General features: G+C 46.3%; 1 protein-coding gene across 1 annotated transcript in view; it reads right to left on the reverse strand.

The window, feature by feature from the left end:
* Nucleotides 1–19,021, reverse strand: part of CCDC13 (coiled-coil domain containing 13) — a gene marked incomplete at its 5' end in the record, with an annotated part of 40,838 nt that continues 21,817 nt past the window's right edge. The window contains 8 exons of the mRNA XM_084260311.1: nt 1–351; nt 1,165–1,276; nt 5,955–6,109; nt 10,443–10,571; nt 11,960–12,043; nt 14,779–14,918; nt 16,029–16,235; nt 18,388–18,564. Of these exons, the coding sequence (XP_084116437.1) occupies nt 192–351; nt 1,165–1,276; nt 5,955–6,109; nt 10,443–10,571; nt 11,960–12,043; nt 14,779–14,918; nt 16,029–16,235; nt 18,388–18,564 (1,164 nt within the window). The 3' untranslated portion in view covers nt 1–191. The remainder of the gene's footprint in view (nt 352–1,164; nt 1,277–5,954; nt 6,110–10,442; nt 10,572–11,959; nt 12,044–14,778; nt 14,919–16,028; nt 16,236–18,387; nt 18,565–19,021) is intronic.

The following is a 19,021-nucleotide window of genomic DNA, read 5'->3' on the forward strand; positions in this document are numbered from 1 at the left end:
GGCATGCAAAACCTCCACACTTTTTGTGTTTCATCTCCATTTCTCATCCCATTCCACAAATGTGAAGGAAACGAGGTGATCCAAGGCTGAAAAATGACACTGCCACTGCAATTCAATTCATGGGCACGCTGCCTGGGCTCTGGGCTCTCTCCCTGCTCTGCAGACCAAAGGACTGACTCTGAACATCTCACTTAACCCTTCTCCTGTTTCTGCTGCTGAATGGTCTGTGAAAAGATCTCCTTCACTTGGTTCATTGTGTCTTGATAGAGTTGAAAGTCTTCTGCTTGCTTTCTCACAGTAGCCTCCAAAGCGGCCTTCAGAGCTTTGTTCTCTTCCTGCTGGACCATAAGGCTGCAGGGAAACAAAAGGAAAACTTTCACCTGAGCTGTGGAGCTTCAAAACAAAGTAAACCAGCTTCAGTTTCCTGGAAGAAAACACTGAGACACATGTTCTCTGGCAATTTTATGACAGGCGTGAGAAAAAGCAGACCTAACGCTTCTTGCTCCTCTCTTTGAGATAGAAAAGAGTATTAGAGGACCAAGAAACTGCTCAGATCTGCTTTGTTAAAGGTTATAATTCTGTTTTCATTGATAAACTTGCAGTCAACGTGTAAGGAAAGAAAAAGAAAAAATAAGGTGTCTTCCTTGCCAGTGTTCTGTGTTCCTTATCATTTCCATCACCTTAACAGTTCTGGGATCTGTCTAATTAGAATCACAGAATCAGAGAATGGTTTGTGCTGGAAGGGACCTCAAAAATCATCAAGTCCCAACCCCCTGCCATGGGCAGAGACACCTCTCACCAGCCCTGGCTGCTCGAGGCCCCATCCAACCTGGCCTTGAACACCTCCAGGGAAGGGGCACCCACCACGTCCCCGGGCACCCTGTGCCAGTGCCTCACCACCCTTGTAGTGGAGAATTTCTTCCTAATATCCAATCTAAATCTACCCCCTTCCAATTTAAAACCATTCCCCCTTGTCCTATCACTCCATGCCCTTCTAAAAAATCCCTCCCCAGCTTTCCTGTAGCCCCTTCAGTTATCAAGAAATGTGTGTAGCAACAACACAGTTGGCTCCCCAGAGGAGGGGGTGCAGGTTCTATCACTGCTAAGAGGACAGCAACGAATTGTAGCTATTGCTAGTAACACAGGGAAGGAAGGGAAGAGTACCTCCAGCTCAGATCCTCTATCTGCACTTCCAGAGGCATCTGGGAACGCTGGGCTGCAAGGAGCTCCTTGTCATCCACATTCAGGGTGAGACTCGAGTGACTTGCAGGCTGGGCTGCAGAGTTAATCACAGCAGGGAGTTTAGTACAAGCAACTGCTTTCACTTGGGAGGATGCTGAGCAGATCTCAGGGAACAGTGAGTACATACTAAGGGAACTGTGAAGTTCTGTGTACATACATGAGGATACTGCAAATATACTGGGCAGACAGAATTTGGTGACACTTTCAGGAAAGTGAAAACAGGGTGAGTTTGTATTTCAGGGTGAAATGCAGGAATCACAGAATTGTAGGGGACCCTGCTTTGGCAGGGTGTTGGAGCTGATGATCTCTGGAGGTCCCTTCCAACCCCTACAGTTCTGTGATTCCACATCAGGAAAGGCCTACCCAAAAGATGCAGCACTGCTCCTGAGTCATTTCAAAGGGACACAAGAACTTTTGTCAGGGTTATAGAGACAGTATAATCATGTGAGTCAAATCTACTGCTAGGATTGGAGAAGCAAAAAAGCTGTGACTGAATCCCTACAATAGAAGAAGGCTCAGAGGAGACAGGCAAGGGTGATATGCTCAGGAATCTCAGAAAGGAATACTGGAAGAGGCAACAGCTATTTAAGAGGATGCTGAACTTTTCCCAACACCAAGGGAACCGCAGGGTGGCCTTTGCTGTAGATAAACAGCTGAATAAGTTGAGTAAAGATAAATGGCCTTCCCTACAATAATCAACAGAAAGTACTAGTGACCCAGAGCCAGCCAACACAGAATCCTAGAACCTCCTGAGTTTGAAGGGAGCCATAAGGACCATCGATTCCAACTCCTGGCTCCACACAGGCCCAGCCAAGTCAGAGCAGGGCACTGAGGGCATCATCCAGATGCTTCTTGAGTTCAACCCAGCTCGGGGCTGTGACCACCCCCTGTCAGTACAGAACCTCTTCCTAACATCCAACCTAAACCTCCCCTGCCACAGCTTCATGCCATTCCCTCATGTTCTATCCCTGGTACCCAAAGAGAGGAGAGAATTCAGCACCTGCCCCTTCACTCCCCCCTCGTCAGGAAGCCACAGACTGCCATGAGGTCTTCTCTCAGCCTCCTCTTCTCCAGGCTGAACAAACCCAGGGACTTCAACCTGTCTTCATAAGACTTCCCCTCCAGACCTTTCCCCATCCTCAGTGCCCTCCCTCTGGACACTCTCCAATAGTTTTGTGTCCCTTTTGTACTGTGGCACCCAAAACTGCAGTTCTCAAGGTGAGGCAGAACCAAGAAATGTTTTTGCTCTTGTGGCTGTGTTTTACAGGACTGAAGAAAACCTGCTGCTACCTGTTCCCCTCTGGGGTTGTTCTTTGCTAATTAGAAATTTGGTTAAGACAGACAAAAAGAAAAGGAAAGCATGAATACATTTCAAACACAACTGGGTTTGTTTCGAGCTGCTCACCATCGTTATCTACTTCCCTTGAACTGAAGAGACTAGAAACATTTGATTAGCAATTAGATCTGCTCTCTCCACTTTTGTACTTTCAGAAAGAAAAGGAAATATTATGTTAATTAGCAGGTTCTCTAGTCTCTGTTTTATATTCTAGCTTTTCATTCCTTCTTATTTCTTCCACTATCCAGCATGAAAGCATTTAGATAACCTACGTGCTCTGCTCAAGAGGTACATTACAGACTTGGAGACTCATTTCTTGTACAAACTCCAGAGTTTTGGCACATCACAAGGAGCTGAGCTCTGTTCAGAGAAGGGTGGTGAAACAGATTGTTACCTACTCATCTCATGGACTTAGAGAGGATTTCTTCTTATTAGTCTTACTGCCAATCCTGTTCTACATTTCCTTTTAGTCCTTAAGCAGACAAGACTAATGAACTCTCTACTAAGAAGGGAACCTGTCATGCTGGTAAGGACAGCCTGCTGCTTCTGGAGATGAAATGCCAGCTACAGTTGATGGAAATGGCTCAGGACCTGGAGAGTTTATTGCTGTATCTCTCTGAGGATGCAAGGGAAGTCTAAGTGGAGACAGGTGTGATAACAGAACAACATTCCAACATATTATCAGGTTGTATGAAAGTCCAAGGGCTCCAAAATTCAGTTAAATTCTCCTCTAGAAGACAGCCCTGAAATGCTCCCACACTATTTAAGGCATGGAGTCAGCAAAGAGCTATATTCCCACAACTCTCATCTGGCTTCTACCTGTCCCTACACACCCCCTGATTTTTTCCTCTGGGCATCTGCAGGCTCCAAAGCCTCTCACCTCCAAACTCCACTGGGAATCACAAAGGACATCCCACGATACCACTTCTGTGAGGCCCAGCACTGCTCTCTTATCAAGCTGAATGTCCTATATCCTAAAGGCCAAAGGCTGAAGCACTTTGTTTATAAGCAGTAGGTTTCTACAGGGACCTAAGTTTTTCTACACTACTTCTACAGGCTCTCAGTCAGTACAGGTAAAATGAGGGTTGGATTCGATGATCTTTTGAGGTCCCTTCCAACCCCTACAATCCTGTCATTCTGTGAGGCTGAAAACAGCTCTAAAAATCAGTGCTTGCACAAAAACACCTGACAAAGTTAGCTGGAGCCCTTTCTAACCTAACAGTCCTGCTCTAAGGAACAGATCCATGTTTTACAGACAGTAGTAGGTTTGAAGCAATTACTAAGTGCCTGTTGGGGATAAAGTCTCCTCTGAATCCCGGTTCCTGGTACTTGATCCTCCCTATATATTGGAAGGGTGATTGGTTAGCTCATCCTCTGAGATTCTGAACACGTGTCAGTGTTACACTGGAGACCCTTCTCTCCAAGATCATCATAAAATCACAGAATCACAAGGTTGGAAAAGACCTTTAAGATCATTGAGTCAAACCGTTCCTGTCCTGTGCTAAACCATATCCCTGAGCACCTCATCCACCCTTTTGTAAAACACATCCAGGGATGGTGATTCAACCCCCTCCCTGGGCAGCCTGTTCCAGCCCTGACAACTCTTTCAGGGAAGAACTTTTCCCTCACATCTGCTCTGACCCTGCCCTGGTGCAGCTTGAGCCCATTTCCCCTTGTCCCACCTCGTGTTCCCTGGCTGACACCATCGCCCACCTCTCTGCACCCTCCTGACAGGTCAGTGGAGGTGCTGAGAAGGTCTCCCCTCAGCCTCCTCTTCTCCAGGCTGAACACCTCCAGCTCCCTCAGCTGCTTCTCAGAGTAGTTGCCCTCCAGCCCCTTCCCCAGCCTGGTTGCCCTTCTCTGGACTCACTCCAGGACCTCAATGTCCTTCTTATGGTGAGGAGCCCAGAATTGGACACAGCTCTTGAGAAGCAGCCTCACCAATCCCAAATCCAGGGGCAAAATCCCTGCCCAGAGCTACTGGCCACACTATTTCTGACACAAGCCAGGATGCCATTGGCCTTCCTGGCTACCAGGTCACACTGCTGGCTCATATTCAACCTGCTGTCAACCAACACCCTCAGGTCCTTCTCTGCCTGACAGCTCTCCAGTCAGTCTCCCACAAGCCTGTAGCGCTGCATGGGGTTGTTATGTCCTAATATGCAGGATTCTACACTTGGCCATGTTAAACTTCATCCCATTGGTCTCAGCCCATCTGTCCAGTCTGTTCAGGTCTCTCTCATCATAGTGAACACCACCATGCGACTTCTTGCATCATGGTCTTGCTCCACAGAGAACTTATCCCCAAGCATGCTAAACCCAAGAGCACTGTGATGGGATGTGCAAAGAAGTGCAATGCAGTCACAGTAGCATTTCTTCCCCAGCCTGAACTCGAGGAGAAATGAGACACCAGTGTGGGTGGGAGAGGAGGTGGCTGCTTATGTGGGTGATGTTGTTGAGCACAGCTCTAAGGTGATGAGGTGGCATCAGTACACACCATAGTGCTGGATGGAGTCATGATGGAAAGCCACACCACGTATCTGCTGAGCTGCAGGGGAGTCCCCTACAACCCAAGATTGTGAGTATCAGCGTGGGGCAGGCCAAGAGCTCCTACAAGGTCTCTGATAAGGCTTGTGGTCTCTTTAATCACTGTTACTCAGCCTGACAGCACCCTAGTCTTTGCCAAATTGAAATTCCTACTCCTAGCGTTTGTATCCTTGGCATTTAAAGTCTTTTTACTTTATGAAAATACATATTAAAAGGGAAATCACTGGAAAAGTTTCCTTAAGAATATGTGCCATTTTATTGGTTTAGACACTTTACCAAATCAGAGTCTTTAAGCAATAAAAGGATCTGATCAGGGAAATAAAAATTTAACATCCACCATGAATTCTTCTCCTTTAACTACACGAGCGAGGCTTTCATATTTATAGCAGGAGATTATCATGTTCATGGGATAATAAATTACACCAGATCTAATTACTTCATCACCAGCAATAGTTTTTCATAGATAGTGACAGGCTTTAAATTGGGATGCGTCCTTTAATTCTGCTCTTAACCTTCAGCTGAATCTCTGGGGGAGAAGTGCAAAGGGAACACAGCAAAGCAGCATCAATTTATTTTGGTAGGCTCTCATCCCATAGAAACAACACACACCAAAAGTCCTGGTCCCACTTAAATCTGGGGCAAAATCCTCATGAATTAAGTGGGGTTGGATTTTCACCTTCTCTATCAGATCATTGGTCTGAGTACATCCCGATCACTGATGGTCAAGCACTTGTGCAGGGTTGATAGACAGGAGTCCAAATGTTGCTGCTGTCTATTAAACAGAGGGGTGGGAAAGGGGACATGGTTGTAAAGAAGTGCTCAACCTCACCTGTTTTACTCTGAAGTGGAGGTTTCTCTGCACTTCTGTTCTTCCCTGAATCCATTTGTAGTTTTTCCAGCTGCTGTTCCAAAATGACACAACGCTGCTGCTCTTCCTGAAGCCTCTTCTCAGCTTCCAGGACTTTATTGCTGCCTTCCTCCACTCTGAGAGGCAAAAAAAAAGGTAGTTCAGATGATCTGTGTCATGGCCAGTAGGTCTGGGGAGATGATTGTGCCCCTGGACTGGGCACTGGTGAGGCTGCACCTCGAGTGCTGGGTCCAGTTCTGGGCTCCTCACCATAAGAAGGACATTGAGGTGCTGGAGTGAGTCCAGAGAAGGGCAACCAGGCTGAGGAAGGGGCTGGAGGGCAAATCCTCTGAGGAGTGGCTGAGGGAGCTGGGGGTGTTCAGCCTGGAGAAGAGGAGGCTGAGGGGAGACCTTATCACCACCTACACTGACCTGACAGGAGGGTGCAGAGAGGTGGGTGATGGTCTCTTCAGCCAGGGGACAGGAGATGGGACAAGGGGAAATGGGCTCAAGCTGCACCAGGGCAGGGTCAGAGTAGATGTGAAGGAAAAGTTCTTCCCTGAAAGAGTTGTCAGGGCTGGAACAGGCTGCCCTGGGAGGGGGTTGAGTCACCATCCCTGGATGAGTTTAACAGACGGGTAGATGAGGTGCTCAGGGATATGGTTTAGCATGGGATGGGAATGGTTGGACTTGATGATCTTAAAGGTCTTTTCCAACCTTGTGATTCTGTGATTCTATGAGAATTAAGTCAGGCTTGATACTGCATCCTGCTTCATGCTGCAGAGCTCCCAACAGAAGGAAAAGGAGAATTTTCCCTGCATCCAAAGGCAGAAATCCCAGTGCAACTGTTCTAGACAACATCCTCCAAATTTGCAAAACAGGATTAGCTCTTGAGTACTGTTGGAAACATTGGGTTCATTAATGGATGTTGCCTAGATCCCTTAACACTGGCTACTTGGGTGAATATCCCACCCAGGTGGGTAGGCAAGCTGCAGAGTGCTAAGGAGAGATCTTTTATTACCAGAGTAATAAAATGCATTTTTTAAAAACACACTGGGAAAATTTGGAAGGAGAATAGTTTATAAAAACACTACGTAGCATTTATCTGGTTTGCATCAGTTATGTGCAAGGAAGAAAAGAAACTTAATGTTGCTTTTAATAAACTTGGAAATGAGACAGAAAAGGAAGTGATGGTTCACTCAGCAGTACAGAAGGGAAGAGCAAAGAGCCTCTACATTCACCCTGCATAACATTTTAGGGAAAATGATGTCCCAAAATTTGATGTGCATCCACAGATGCAGTCAGTGGGGCACCTCGTGTGGGGCAGCACCTGTGAGCAGATGATTTAAAGGGGTTTCAAGCTGAAGAAGAAACAGAATCGACTCACAGCAGTGTACAGCACAGAGCATAAAGCCTTTTCTTCTTTGACCCCACGGGTAATAGCTGATTAATCCTTGAATCAAGAGACTTGATTAGTCTTATTTCCCTCCTAGCTGGTATAACTAAAAAAAAAATATATTACAACTATAATAAAATTATATCACTGTCTTAAAAATGTAGCTACAGGCAAGACTCTGACCTCCTGTGGCAGTGAATTACCAGGCTGGTGACATGCTAGGGGAAAATTATATTTCTCTCAGTGGTTTTGGATTCACTTAACTTTCATTGGAGCAGGTGTTCCCTGAGCATTCCTGTTAGACAAACAGCAGAGGAAAAATGACCAGACCAGTGGGTTTGTATTAAAACTTCTGCCAATATGAATAAGTTCAAAATAAAATGTTCCTTTAGCTCTTCTCCTTCCTCCAGCAGGGACTAACCCTACAAACTGCTGGCAATGGAGTAGCTTCTAAGAGTATATTTTCTGCACTAAGTGACTGTGAAACACAGCCATAAATTCTGGGAGGAGCTGTAGAAAAATCCCATAGAATCACAGACTCGATAGGTTGGAAAAGACCTTTAAGTTCATTGAGCCCAACCATACCTGTCCTCTGCTTAACCATACCCCTGAGCACCTCATCTACCCGTCTGTTAAACACATCCAGGGATGGTGACTCAATCCTCTCCCTGAGCAGCCTGTTCCAGGCCCTGACAGCTCTTTCAGGGAAGAATTTTTCCCTCACATCTGATCTGACCCTGCCCTGGTGCAGCTTGAGCCCATTTCCCCTTGTCGTATTTCCTGTCTCCTGGCTGAAGAGACCATCACCCACCTCTCTGCACCCTCCTGGCAGGTCAGTGGAGGTGGTGATAAGGTCTCCCCTCAGCCTCCTCTTCTCCAGACTGAACACCCCCAGCTCCCTCAGCTGCTCCTCAGAGGATTTGCCCTCCAGCCCCTTCCCCAGCCTGGTTGTCCTTCTCTGGACTCACTCCAGGACCGCAATGTCCTTCTGATGGTGAGAAGCCCAGAACTGGACCCAGCACTCGAGGTGCAGCCTCACCAATGCCCAGTCCAACGGCACAATCTCTGCCCTGGCCCTGCTGGCCATACTGTCTGTGATACAAGCCAGGATGCCATTGGCCTTCTTGGTCACCTGGGCACACTGCTGGCTCAAGTTCAGCCTGCAGTTACTCAACACTCTCAGGTCCTTCTCCCCAGCAGCTCTCCACCCACTCTGTCCCCAGCCTGTAGCACTGCACAGGGTTGTTATATCCCAAGCACAGGTCTCTGCCCTTGGCCTTGTTGAACCACATCCTGTTTGTCTCAGCCCATGGATTCAGTCTGTTAGATCCCTCTGAAGAGCCTCCCTACCATCAGGCAGATCCACACTTCCTCCCAACTTAGTGTTGTCCATAAACTTCCTGGGGGAACATTCAATCCCTTCATCCAGGTCATTGGTAAAGATGTTGAACATCACAGACCCAGGGCTGAGCCCTGGGGAGCACCACTTGTGACGAGTCTCCAGCTGGATTTAGCTCCATTATCCCACTTGTATAACCATTCCCAGTGCTCTGCATTTATGTATTACCTGTGTTACTCGAGCTTTGCTCACCCACACTCCAGCAAGGGAAGGGAAAGAATGCCTGATTTTAACATATATTCATGTTGAAATACAGCTGGATGCCGTATTATCCTGAGGTCTTCCAAGAGTTATTGCAAATAATCTGAGAGAATTTACTTCACCCACAGGAGCTCTTGATAAATGTGTGATAACTGTGGAGCTGCTGAATCATCACTCCACATTTTACAGGCGAGCGGGCATTTCGTCGACTCCGTGTTCTTTCCCTATCTCATATTGGTGATGGCCCCATTTCAGCTATCACACCTCCATCCTTATCTAATTGCAGAGCTCTGTTAAAGGCACAGGGCTTAGAAATAAGAGTAAGATTCTGCCAGCGTGTTATTTGCAGAATTTAGCTCTTAAAGGCACCTTTGCCACATTACAGAATTGTATGGGACAATTAGATGTGAGAAATGATAGATATTGTGAAATAAAAGCAAGCAAGCAAACACTGTCTGGTGTGTTCAAAAGCAATCAGACAAAAATCTATCTTCCTACAAGCCAGAACATGGATTTGAGAACTGGAGCATCTCCCCTACGAGGAAAGGCTGAGTGAGCTGGGGCTGTTCAGCCTGGAGAAAAGAAGACTAAGAGGGGATCTGATCAATGGTTATCAACAGCTGAAGGGTGGGACACAGGGGGACATGGGCAGCCTCTTTTCAATGTCTGTGGGGACAGGACAAGGGGCAATGGCCTCAAGTTTGAGCACAAGAAGTTCTGCACCAATATGTGGAAGAAGTTTTACCCATTGAGGGTGAGGGAGCCCTGGGACAGGCTGCCCAGGAGGGTGTGGAGTCTCCTTCTCTGGATGCCAACCTGTGTGACCTGTCCCAGGGACCCTGCTTTGGCAGGGGGGTTGGACCTGATGATCTCTTGACGTCCCTTCCAACCCCTACAATTCTGTGATTAATTGGGGAAAAAAACCCAGTAGCTGAAAGGTGTGCCAACAGAATAGACTTTGCTTTCCCTGCCCTCCTAAAACAGCCAGTTTTTAACACCATCTTAAATAGAATTGAGTAATAGAAAAGAAAAATCCCTGCTATGCTTCAGTTAAAGCAGAAGAAATTCATTTTGAAGAGGATACAGCAAAACTTAAAAGGATGTGAAAAGCTTTTGGAACAGAAATCAGATCATAACTCTAATTACAGTATTTACTACTGATGAATAATGCTGCCTCAATAACACCATGCACATATAAATACATTAATTCTAGTTTTACCTAGGTGCAGCAAGCTTGAAGATGACTCCATTTTTTCCACCCTTTGTTCTAAAAGAATAATAATAAAAATAATAAAAATGAATCACCAACTAGGCAGGGAAATGGAGCAGAAGAAAATTTAAAAGCCCCTATTTAAGGCAAGGATCCCACTGGCAGCGTATGGCATGTTGTACTGCTCGCTGTAGACTCTCACAGGTCTCAAGTGGTCCTTAATCACAGCATCCCACAAAGGCTAGGGGCAGAATCAGCCACTACCTTTCTTGCAGCACAGTGACCAGTTCCAGAAGCCTGTCTCTTTCCAGTTCAGCAGCCTGGCAGAGAGCCTTGTGCTCTGCGATCTGTGTCCGCAGCTCTTTCGAATCCGGGCTGTCAGTGCCAACAAGCCTAAAAGAAGAAGCAGAGAGAGTCTGTTTCCCTTTTATAAGGGAAAAGAAATGAAACAAAGACCAGATTTGAAAAACATATCAAAATACACTTGTCTGAAGTCTAAGCTGGAATGCAGCTGGGCTCACTACCTCCCCCCAGCATCCATCTTTATACAGAAAAAAAACCCTTGGGGAACAGAAATATTTGGAAATAAAAACACTGGGAGTTTCATTAGAAAGTTCTTTTCCTTTGCAAGGATGCTCTCCCTTCCCATCACCCCTGAAAAAAAACTTCCACCCTGATCAATTCACTATCACCATTGCTACTTCACATGTAAAAGAGGGTTCTTCAGAGCGCTGCTAAGCTGGTAAATGGCAGGGTATTGGTGTTCTCTCTCTGAAAGGCACCACTACAATGGCTGTTCTTGTGCCTAATGCGTGATGAAAGGAAGGGACAGCTTTCCCATGTATCCAATCACTGTGTACTTCATTACTTCTCTGACCTCTCACAGAATCAGAGGTAGAATCACAGAATCATCAGGTTGGAAAAGACCTTTAAGATCATCATGTACAACCGTTCCTGTCCTGTGCTACTCTGAGCACCTCATCTACCCGTCTGTTAAACACATCCAGGGAAGGTGACTCAACCCCCTCCCTGGGCAGCCTGTTCCAGCCCTGACAACTCTTTCAGGGAAGAACTTTTTCCTAACATCTACTCTGACCCTGCCCTGGTGCAGCTTGAGCCCATTTCCCCTTGTCCCATCATCTGTCACTTGGCTGAAGAGACCATCACCCACCTCTCTGCACCCTCCTGGCAGGTCAGTGTAGGCAGAGATAAGGTCTCCCCTCAGCCTCCTCTTCTCCAGGCTCAACACCCCCAGCTCCCTCAGCTGCTCCTCAGAGGATTTGCCCTCCAGCCCCTTCCCCAGCCTGGATGCCCTTCTCTGGACTCACTCCAGGACCTCAATGTCCTTCCTATGGTGAGGAGCCCAGAACTGGACCCAGCACTCGAGGTGCAGCCTCACCAATGCCCAGTCCAGTGGCACAATCACCTCCCCAGACCTACTGGCCACACTATTTCTGATACAAGCCAGGACGCCATTGGCCCTTCTCTCTCTGCACAGGGGTATCCAGGAATAGCTCCTTTAGAGCAAAAAAAGAGGTGAAAGCTGGGAGACTGGGAGCAAAAAGTGAAAAACAGGATTTATGTGGCATAAAACTAGCAATCAATTAAAAAGATTAAGATAGCAAGAAGACACTAGAGCCTGTGTCAGAGCTCCTTGGCAGTTATCAGGTAGTAAGGGTGGTGAAAGCAGCTGTTTGTTACAGAAACAAGGCAAACAAGGAAAAGGCTTGTGGAGCATGGCAGGAAACCTCCCTCGTTTAGGATGAAGCTCATACACATACCTTCCAGGTGGGATGTTATTATGGAGAAAGAAAGGCTTAGTAGCTGCTGACTCCACAAGAGTGTGGCCCATCTTGGACACTGTGCTGAGAAGAACAAAGCTCTGTCAGGCACTGAGCTCTACAGAGGGAATTCCGCCAAGAACATTTTCCAGTGTCTGTGTTTATTGCTGCCTTGTAGGGCAAAGACTCCCAGAGCCTCCTAAGTGGGTATCACACAGGCTCTGCATGCACAGTATCTCACCCTGACTCCAAAACATGCTGTCAAAACACCTCGTGCTGCCCATGGATGAACACTGCAGCTTGGTGTTTGATCTCTGTGCTTGTGGGGATACTTTGCTGGTACCCCAGACCAGCAGTGTGGAGCTCCATGTCACTGAGTAGCCACACAATGGCTTGTGATGAAGAAGAGCTCTCAACCCTGCTTGGCTTGAGGTGAACACACAGCCACACAAGCAGCTGCTGCTGCTCTGCTTGCAGGCACTGCCTTGGACCCCTGCACTGAGCACTCACACCTCACACCTTCACCAAACAGGGTGAGACACCAGTCAGTGCAGGTTACCTTGCTTGTTCAAGTGGTGTCTGCATGTCAAAAGCTTTTATAACCAAAGGAGTCCCTGTTCTGCAGCAAGGTGTACAACATTCATTCCCAAATGCCTTTTAAAAATATACTTTATATTATCTTCTGAATCCTTCATTCCACTTTGTGGAGACCCTCAGGAAGATCTGTCAGGCTTCATGTTGTAAGAGGAGGAGTTGACTGATAACACCAGAGCACCATTTCCAGTCTGAAGGAGTTTTATGCTCAATGATGTGTGTGCTTGGGACATAAAATTCTAGTGCATGTTGGTTTTTCTGAATTTCAGCTCAGCTGCCTAAAGCCAAGTCCCAGCAGACTTATCCCATGTTTTCTTGTCTTTAGGCTGCAGCTAACAGAGGAGAAAACTTCAGTATTGTGGAACAGGCAGGGTTGCCTTCTAGGCTAGGAGTGGTTAATCCTAGAATCAAGCTAAGGTTGATAATGACAGAAGTGGCCCAGCCTAAAAAAGCAGATTTTCACTTCAACATCTCCAAGGGGCTTTAGTTCCTATTTATAGCAGGTTTTCATTTCATCTTTCCTGATAGGAAAAGATGATTCACTAAAGTAAAAAGGAATAGAGAGTTCATCAGCACATTAAAGTTAATGGAATGAGTGAGCCCTGCTGACCAAGTTATTAACAGCTCTGGCAGTTTTCAAACTCCTTCATTGCCCACCTGACACGTCAGCTCTTTTCATGACAGAGCTAGGTTAGTCACATACACAAGCCATAATTTACACGTTGCACTTAGTGGCTTCTCCAAAGCCATTACCCAGCATCCTCTTCCTGCTTGCCTTCCTACTTACCATCAGCAGACACATCAAGTAAAGAAGTGGGTGAAATATAGATTTGCTCCATGAGAGCACAACTTGTGTGGAGTTACAAGTGGGAGAGTAAAGTCAGCCAGAAGGTGTAACAATGGAGATGGGGAAACTTTCCAACTAAGGGTGATTAAACTCTGACTTGAAAACACTGAGAAGATCTTTTCTTAGATTTTGTAGAATCAGGAATACACCTGACAATCACAGAATTACACAGAGTCACAAGGTTGGAAAAGACTTTTAAGATCATTGAGTCCAACCATACCTGTCCTCTGCTAAACCATATCCCTGAGCACCTCATCTACCCGTCTGTTAAACACATCCAGGGATGGTGACTCAACCCTCTCCCTGGGCAGCCTGTGCCACAGTCTCACAACTCTTTCAGTGAAGAACTTTTTCCTAACATCTGCTCTGACCCTGCCCTGGTGCAGCTTGAGGCCATTTCCCCTTGTCCCATCTCCTGTCACCTGAAGAGACCATCACCCACCTCTCTACACCCTCCTGTCAGGTCATTGTAGATGGTGATAAGGTCTCCCCTCAGCCTCCTCTTCTCCAGGCTGAACACCCCAAGCTCCCTCAGCTGCTCCTCATATGTTTTGCCCCCCAGGATTTGCCACCCCACAATTTTAAAGCCAAACTCAGTGTGTAAAGTAGCATGGTACATGTGTTAGCATTGCACAGAAGAAGAAATCAGTTGTAACTTGTAACTCAATGAAAAATTTCCACCTCCTTCAGAAGACCAGTCTCAAATCCTCGTTATCAATTAGACAGTGAACTCTTTAGCAACAAACTCAGCACTTTTTAACAGAGAAGGATATAACCTGCTCTGGAACTAAGGTCTCTTTACACAGTCAGAGTGCCCCAGAGTCACACCAGTGCAAACCAAACCAAGATTTACTACTGTATTAATACTAGTGTAATTTACACGGTCCTCAGTGAGGCTTTAAAAACCCTGTTTGTTAAGAACAAATGATGTGGTGTGTTTTCAAAATTTCTCCAAGTGACCCCCTCCTCAAAGCATATTTATTGATTTAAATAATGCACCAGTGATTTAGTGCTTACCTTAAATGGCATTATGTATTAATTTGCCACCCTGCTTTCAGAAGTCTGCTCATTAGAAGCCCCGTTTCTCATAAGAGAGAAGAATCATAAGCACTTAAGCTAACCACATAAACATTATCTGAGCTGGGGAAAGAGAATTAGCTGCACTACTGTCATGCCAAATGTAGTAATGTCTGCAAGTCTGTATATCTTTCTCCATTCCAGGATGAAAGTCCAAGAGATAATGGGATTAGAGATTCCCATATACTGTAAACAAGCTGCCACAGCTGTTGGCACTTGTAGTTTGATACAACTGTCTGGGAAAACCATACTTCTGGAAAACTCACCACAATTTTAAACACTGACATTAGGGTCTTCTTACCAAACAGATCCAGTCCTTCCAACCTGATTGCTGTCTGATGTCAGAGGCTTGAACAGAGTAAAACCCAGATCTTCTGAGTGCTCAGAATCTGGTGGTGTATCAGCATCTCCTGAACTGTCCCCTTGATGAGCAGCTTTCTTCTGTTAATGGGGGAGCAGGTTATAAAACCAATTACACAGTTCAAAGGAAAATAGCTGTTTCATTGCCTAATCAGCAGCTTATGATTATTGCTATGAGCAATAATGCCAGAACTTTTGATTCACAGGACCTCCTCAGAAACGTTTCTTCAGTTTCTGTCCATTGCAGGATGGAAATGAAGCAAAAGTCAGCAAAAAGTGCAGTTTTATATGAAATAACAGGGTGCACACAGTGTCACTAGAGAACCCACAGTGTAACACCACCACCATCACTGCCAGTGTGGCTGGTCCAAGTCCCTGACCCATGTTTTGTCTTGGGTTCAACACTCAAGCCCCTGTTATTGATGTACCTGACAGATTCACAGTCTCAGTATGAGGGTTTGACATCAGTGGGAACTGGATGCCTAAATGCTCCCAACAAAACCTGACTGTAGGACACTAGACTGTGTGAGAAGCCTCTGGCAGGTTGGTGGACTGCATCTCAATCCTGTGCTTGGGCAAGAGTACCATCTCCCCTCTGCAAGTTTGCAACTCTAGACCACAAAAGCTGAAGATATTTTTAACATGCCAGCCCACCAGGGACCAACCTTCCCAATCCTTTCATGTGTACAATGACATTTCCATGTCCCTGTGGCCCATCAGACTCAAATCAATGGGCTGGAGATCTGAGGGAGAAGTTTTTGAAGAGGTTTACAGTGGGAGATGAGAATATCTTACTAAGGGTCTCATCACTCCATGAGAAGATGGAGCTGGGTACTATGGCAGCTTGATGATGTTGGCCTCAGCTATGAGTGTTTCCTTGCTCCCTTCAGCAGCCAAGGATGCTGAATGTCCAGAGATCCCCACTGCAGCCCAACCTTTGCTGTCACTCATGTGACAGTGCTGACATGGAGCCACATGTGGATGCAATTGATATTTCTATGTTTTCTGCTGCTTAAACAGCTTGAAGAAAATGAAAGAAACTTCAGTGCTACAAGAGAGATTTCCTGCTTTATCATTCCACCCAGAGAGACTGTCAGCAGGACAGATAATAAGGGAGAAGGAAGTGGAAGAACAGATCTAAAATGATTACAAAAAGTGCACTCCTCATGTTAATTTCTTTGGACTGCCTACCTGAAATGTGAGTTGCCTGATGTCCTCTTGCAGCTCTTCAACTTTTTTTCCTTGTTCAGTCACAATCTGTTTGAGCTGCTCTATCAGGCAGTTTTGTTTCTGTACCTTGCTGTCTGGGTGGTGCCCTGGTATCTGCTGGGACTCCTTGTTCTTCTCATCCTGCTGCCTCAGGTACTTTAAGATCTCCTGCATTTGCTTCTGCTGGCTCTGATAAAACAGAGACAAGTGAGATACTCACTTTTGTACACAATACTGAGACAAATACCCATTTAGAAATGCTAGGACAAGCCACTGCCCTGCCAAACACATTCCTTGGTGTAACCATGCTGAGGTCATGAGTGTTACTTCATGAATTTGGTCTGGTATGGTGAAGTGTGAGGTTACCTTGTCTTGTTCTCAGCGTTTATCTCATTGAAAGGATTGAACACAGCACATCTATTTGCAATGCCCAGATACACATGGCTGGGTAAGGACCATCTGTCCCCACTGTCTGCTGCTGAGTATACCAAGACTTGAGTGACTGGATGGTGCAAGTAGAAAAGACCTGAGCAACCAAGAGATTGTGTTTGCTGGCAGCTTTGCTCCTGAGCATAGCAGAAAAGAGAGCAGGAAAGACTGGCCTTCAAAAAAGGTGCCTTTTTTCATAAAGTGTATAAAAGTAAAGTTTTCAGTGTGCTTTTTGTGAACTTAGAACACAATCACATAGTGTGATAGTGACATCAAGAGATGAGGGTAGCATGAGATGAGAGCTATGAGGCTAGACTGTTTTACCAGCGGGTTTGGGAGTTTTTCTCACACTGACAAATCTAATGCTCGTCAGGAGGTTGTTCTGTCACACCAACAAACCACAAGCAAAGTGCTTCTTTGATGTAAAGGATAAAACATGTTAACTGTTCCTTCCCTCTGCAATCTGCTGGCCAGTGCCCCTACTCCCCACAGCTGACTGCTGTGCAGAGAGCTGAATCACAGAATTACAGAATTGTAGGGGTTGGAAGGGACCTCCAGAGATCATCAGGTCCAACCCCCCTTCCAAAGCAGGGTCCCTAGGACAGGTCACACAGGTCGGCATCCAGATGGGTCTGGAATATCTCCAGAGAAGGAGACTCCACACCCCCTGGGCAGCCTGTCCCAGGGCTCCCTCACCCTCACTGGGGAAAAGTTCTTCTACATCTTGGTGCAGAACTCGCTGTGCTCCAACTCGCAGCCATTGCCCCTTGTCCTGTCCCCACAGACACTGAAAAGGGGCTGCCCATTTCCCCCTGCATCCCATACTTAAGATATTTATAAACATTAATAAGGTCCCCCCTTAGTCTTCTCTTCTCCAGGCTGAACAGCCCCAGCTCCCTCAGCCTTTCCTCACAGGGGAGATGCCCCAGGCCCTTCATCATCTCTGTAGCCTCCTCTGGACTCTCTCCAGGAGATCCCTGTCTTTATTATCCCAGGAAGCCCAGAACTGGACACAACACTCCAGGTGGGGCCTGACCAGGGCAGAGCAGAGGGGGAGGATCCCCTCCTTTGATCTGCAGGCCAGACTCCTCTTGATGCCCCACAGGATCCCATTGTCTCTCTCAGCCACCAGGGCACACTGCTGGCTCATGACCAGCTTGTCATGTGTTTGTCATGAGCACATCTTAGCTAAAACCTATGTACAGAAGCAAGGAAACAGAAGCAATTTGAAACTTGTGGGGAGCTGGATCAGGAGAAATTGTACTAAAAAGTGGCATATTTTCTAGTATTTTTTTAATTGTTATTGTTATTGCAATTGGGGGAGATTATTTAGAACCACGTCAGGACAAAAGGATCCTGTATGACCATGACAGCAGCCATTTATTTCAGTGTAATTCCATCTTGAGTCTCTGCTGATACTCTTGGTTTTGAAGGGGCCAAAGCTACTGCAAGTAAATGCCCACATAGTTTAGTAGTCAGGGTTCAGCTTGTGTGTTTTGGGCTGTGCAACAGAGAAAAATTTCAGTGTAAGATTGCAGGTACCCTCAGAATAAACCCAAACCTAGGAACAGAGCTGAGAGAGGAGCAGGGAATATAGTCCAGCTTCATGGGTCAGGAATGGAGCTCTTCTAACTCTATTTCAATCCCTCTGCAAAATGTTTCTTACAACGCTTGCAGCTTAGAGCCACCTGACTGCACCTGTGTCACGCTCGGTGCTGCCTTGCAGCCTTTTAACAAGACCTGATCCAAAACGAAGGGTGACCAGGAAACCTCTGGCTGTCACAGCTCCATTCATCAGGCCAACACATACCCTAAGGTTGTCTGTGTCATTAAATGACATCATGTTTCATCCCTTATTGAAAAGAGGGCTGATCTGCAGGGCCTGGGATGAACAATAACAGTCAGACTGTACCAGTAAGGCGTCTATGAGCTCATCATCGTGTTCTCCTTTCTCCAGCAAGGTTAGGATCTGTTCCTTCAGGGTTTTCACTTCACTGCACAGCACTTTGTTCCTGGCCTTTGATGCATCCAGTTTTTTTTTCAGTTCCTCATGACTTTTTTGGAGAGCATCGTGTTCCCCTGTGAGTTTCTGCAGTGATACAAACACAGCATAGGTAATGACAGTTGTAGCCTATCACCAAGCCTGGGGGTTCTTTGCTGAGCTAAAGATATCACACATTGTCTGGCAGAATGAAAAGAAACCCAACAGAAGTGGCATATCATATCATCCCTAAGTAGAAATCATAAATGCTGCTACTCACTGCCTGCTTGCCAGCATCAAATAAAGGTCTGTCTGCTCAGGAGCAGGAGTGGACTAGGTTGATTTGGTATTTTCCAGGAAGCAAATGTTAATTTTGTGTTAAAATCCAATTCTGTGTGGTTTTGCTTTTTTCATCAGGTCTGCATCATCACTCTCCATGGGGAAAACTCCCTTCCAGATCCAAGGTGGTGATGCCACACTGTCTACTAGAAGCTGGTTTTGGCATACACCACCTCCTGTGCCATGCTTTTATCTGAATGAAACTGCCCAGGGAGCAGTGAAGCAG

The sequence above is a fragment of the Gallinula chloropus genome (genome assembly GCF_964237585.1).
Source record: "Gallinula chloropus genome assembly, chromosome: 2".
NCBI lineage: Eukaryota > Metazoa > Chordata > Aves > Gruiformes > Rallidae > Gallinula > Gallinula chloropus.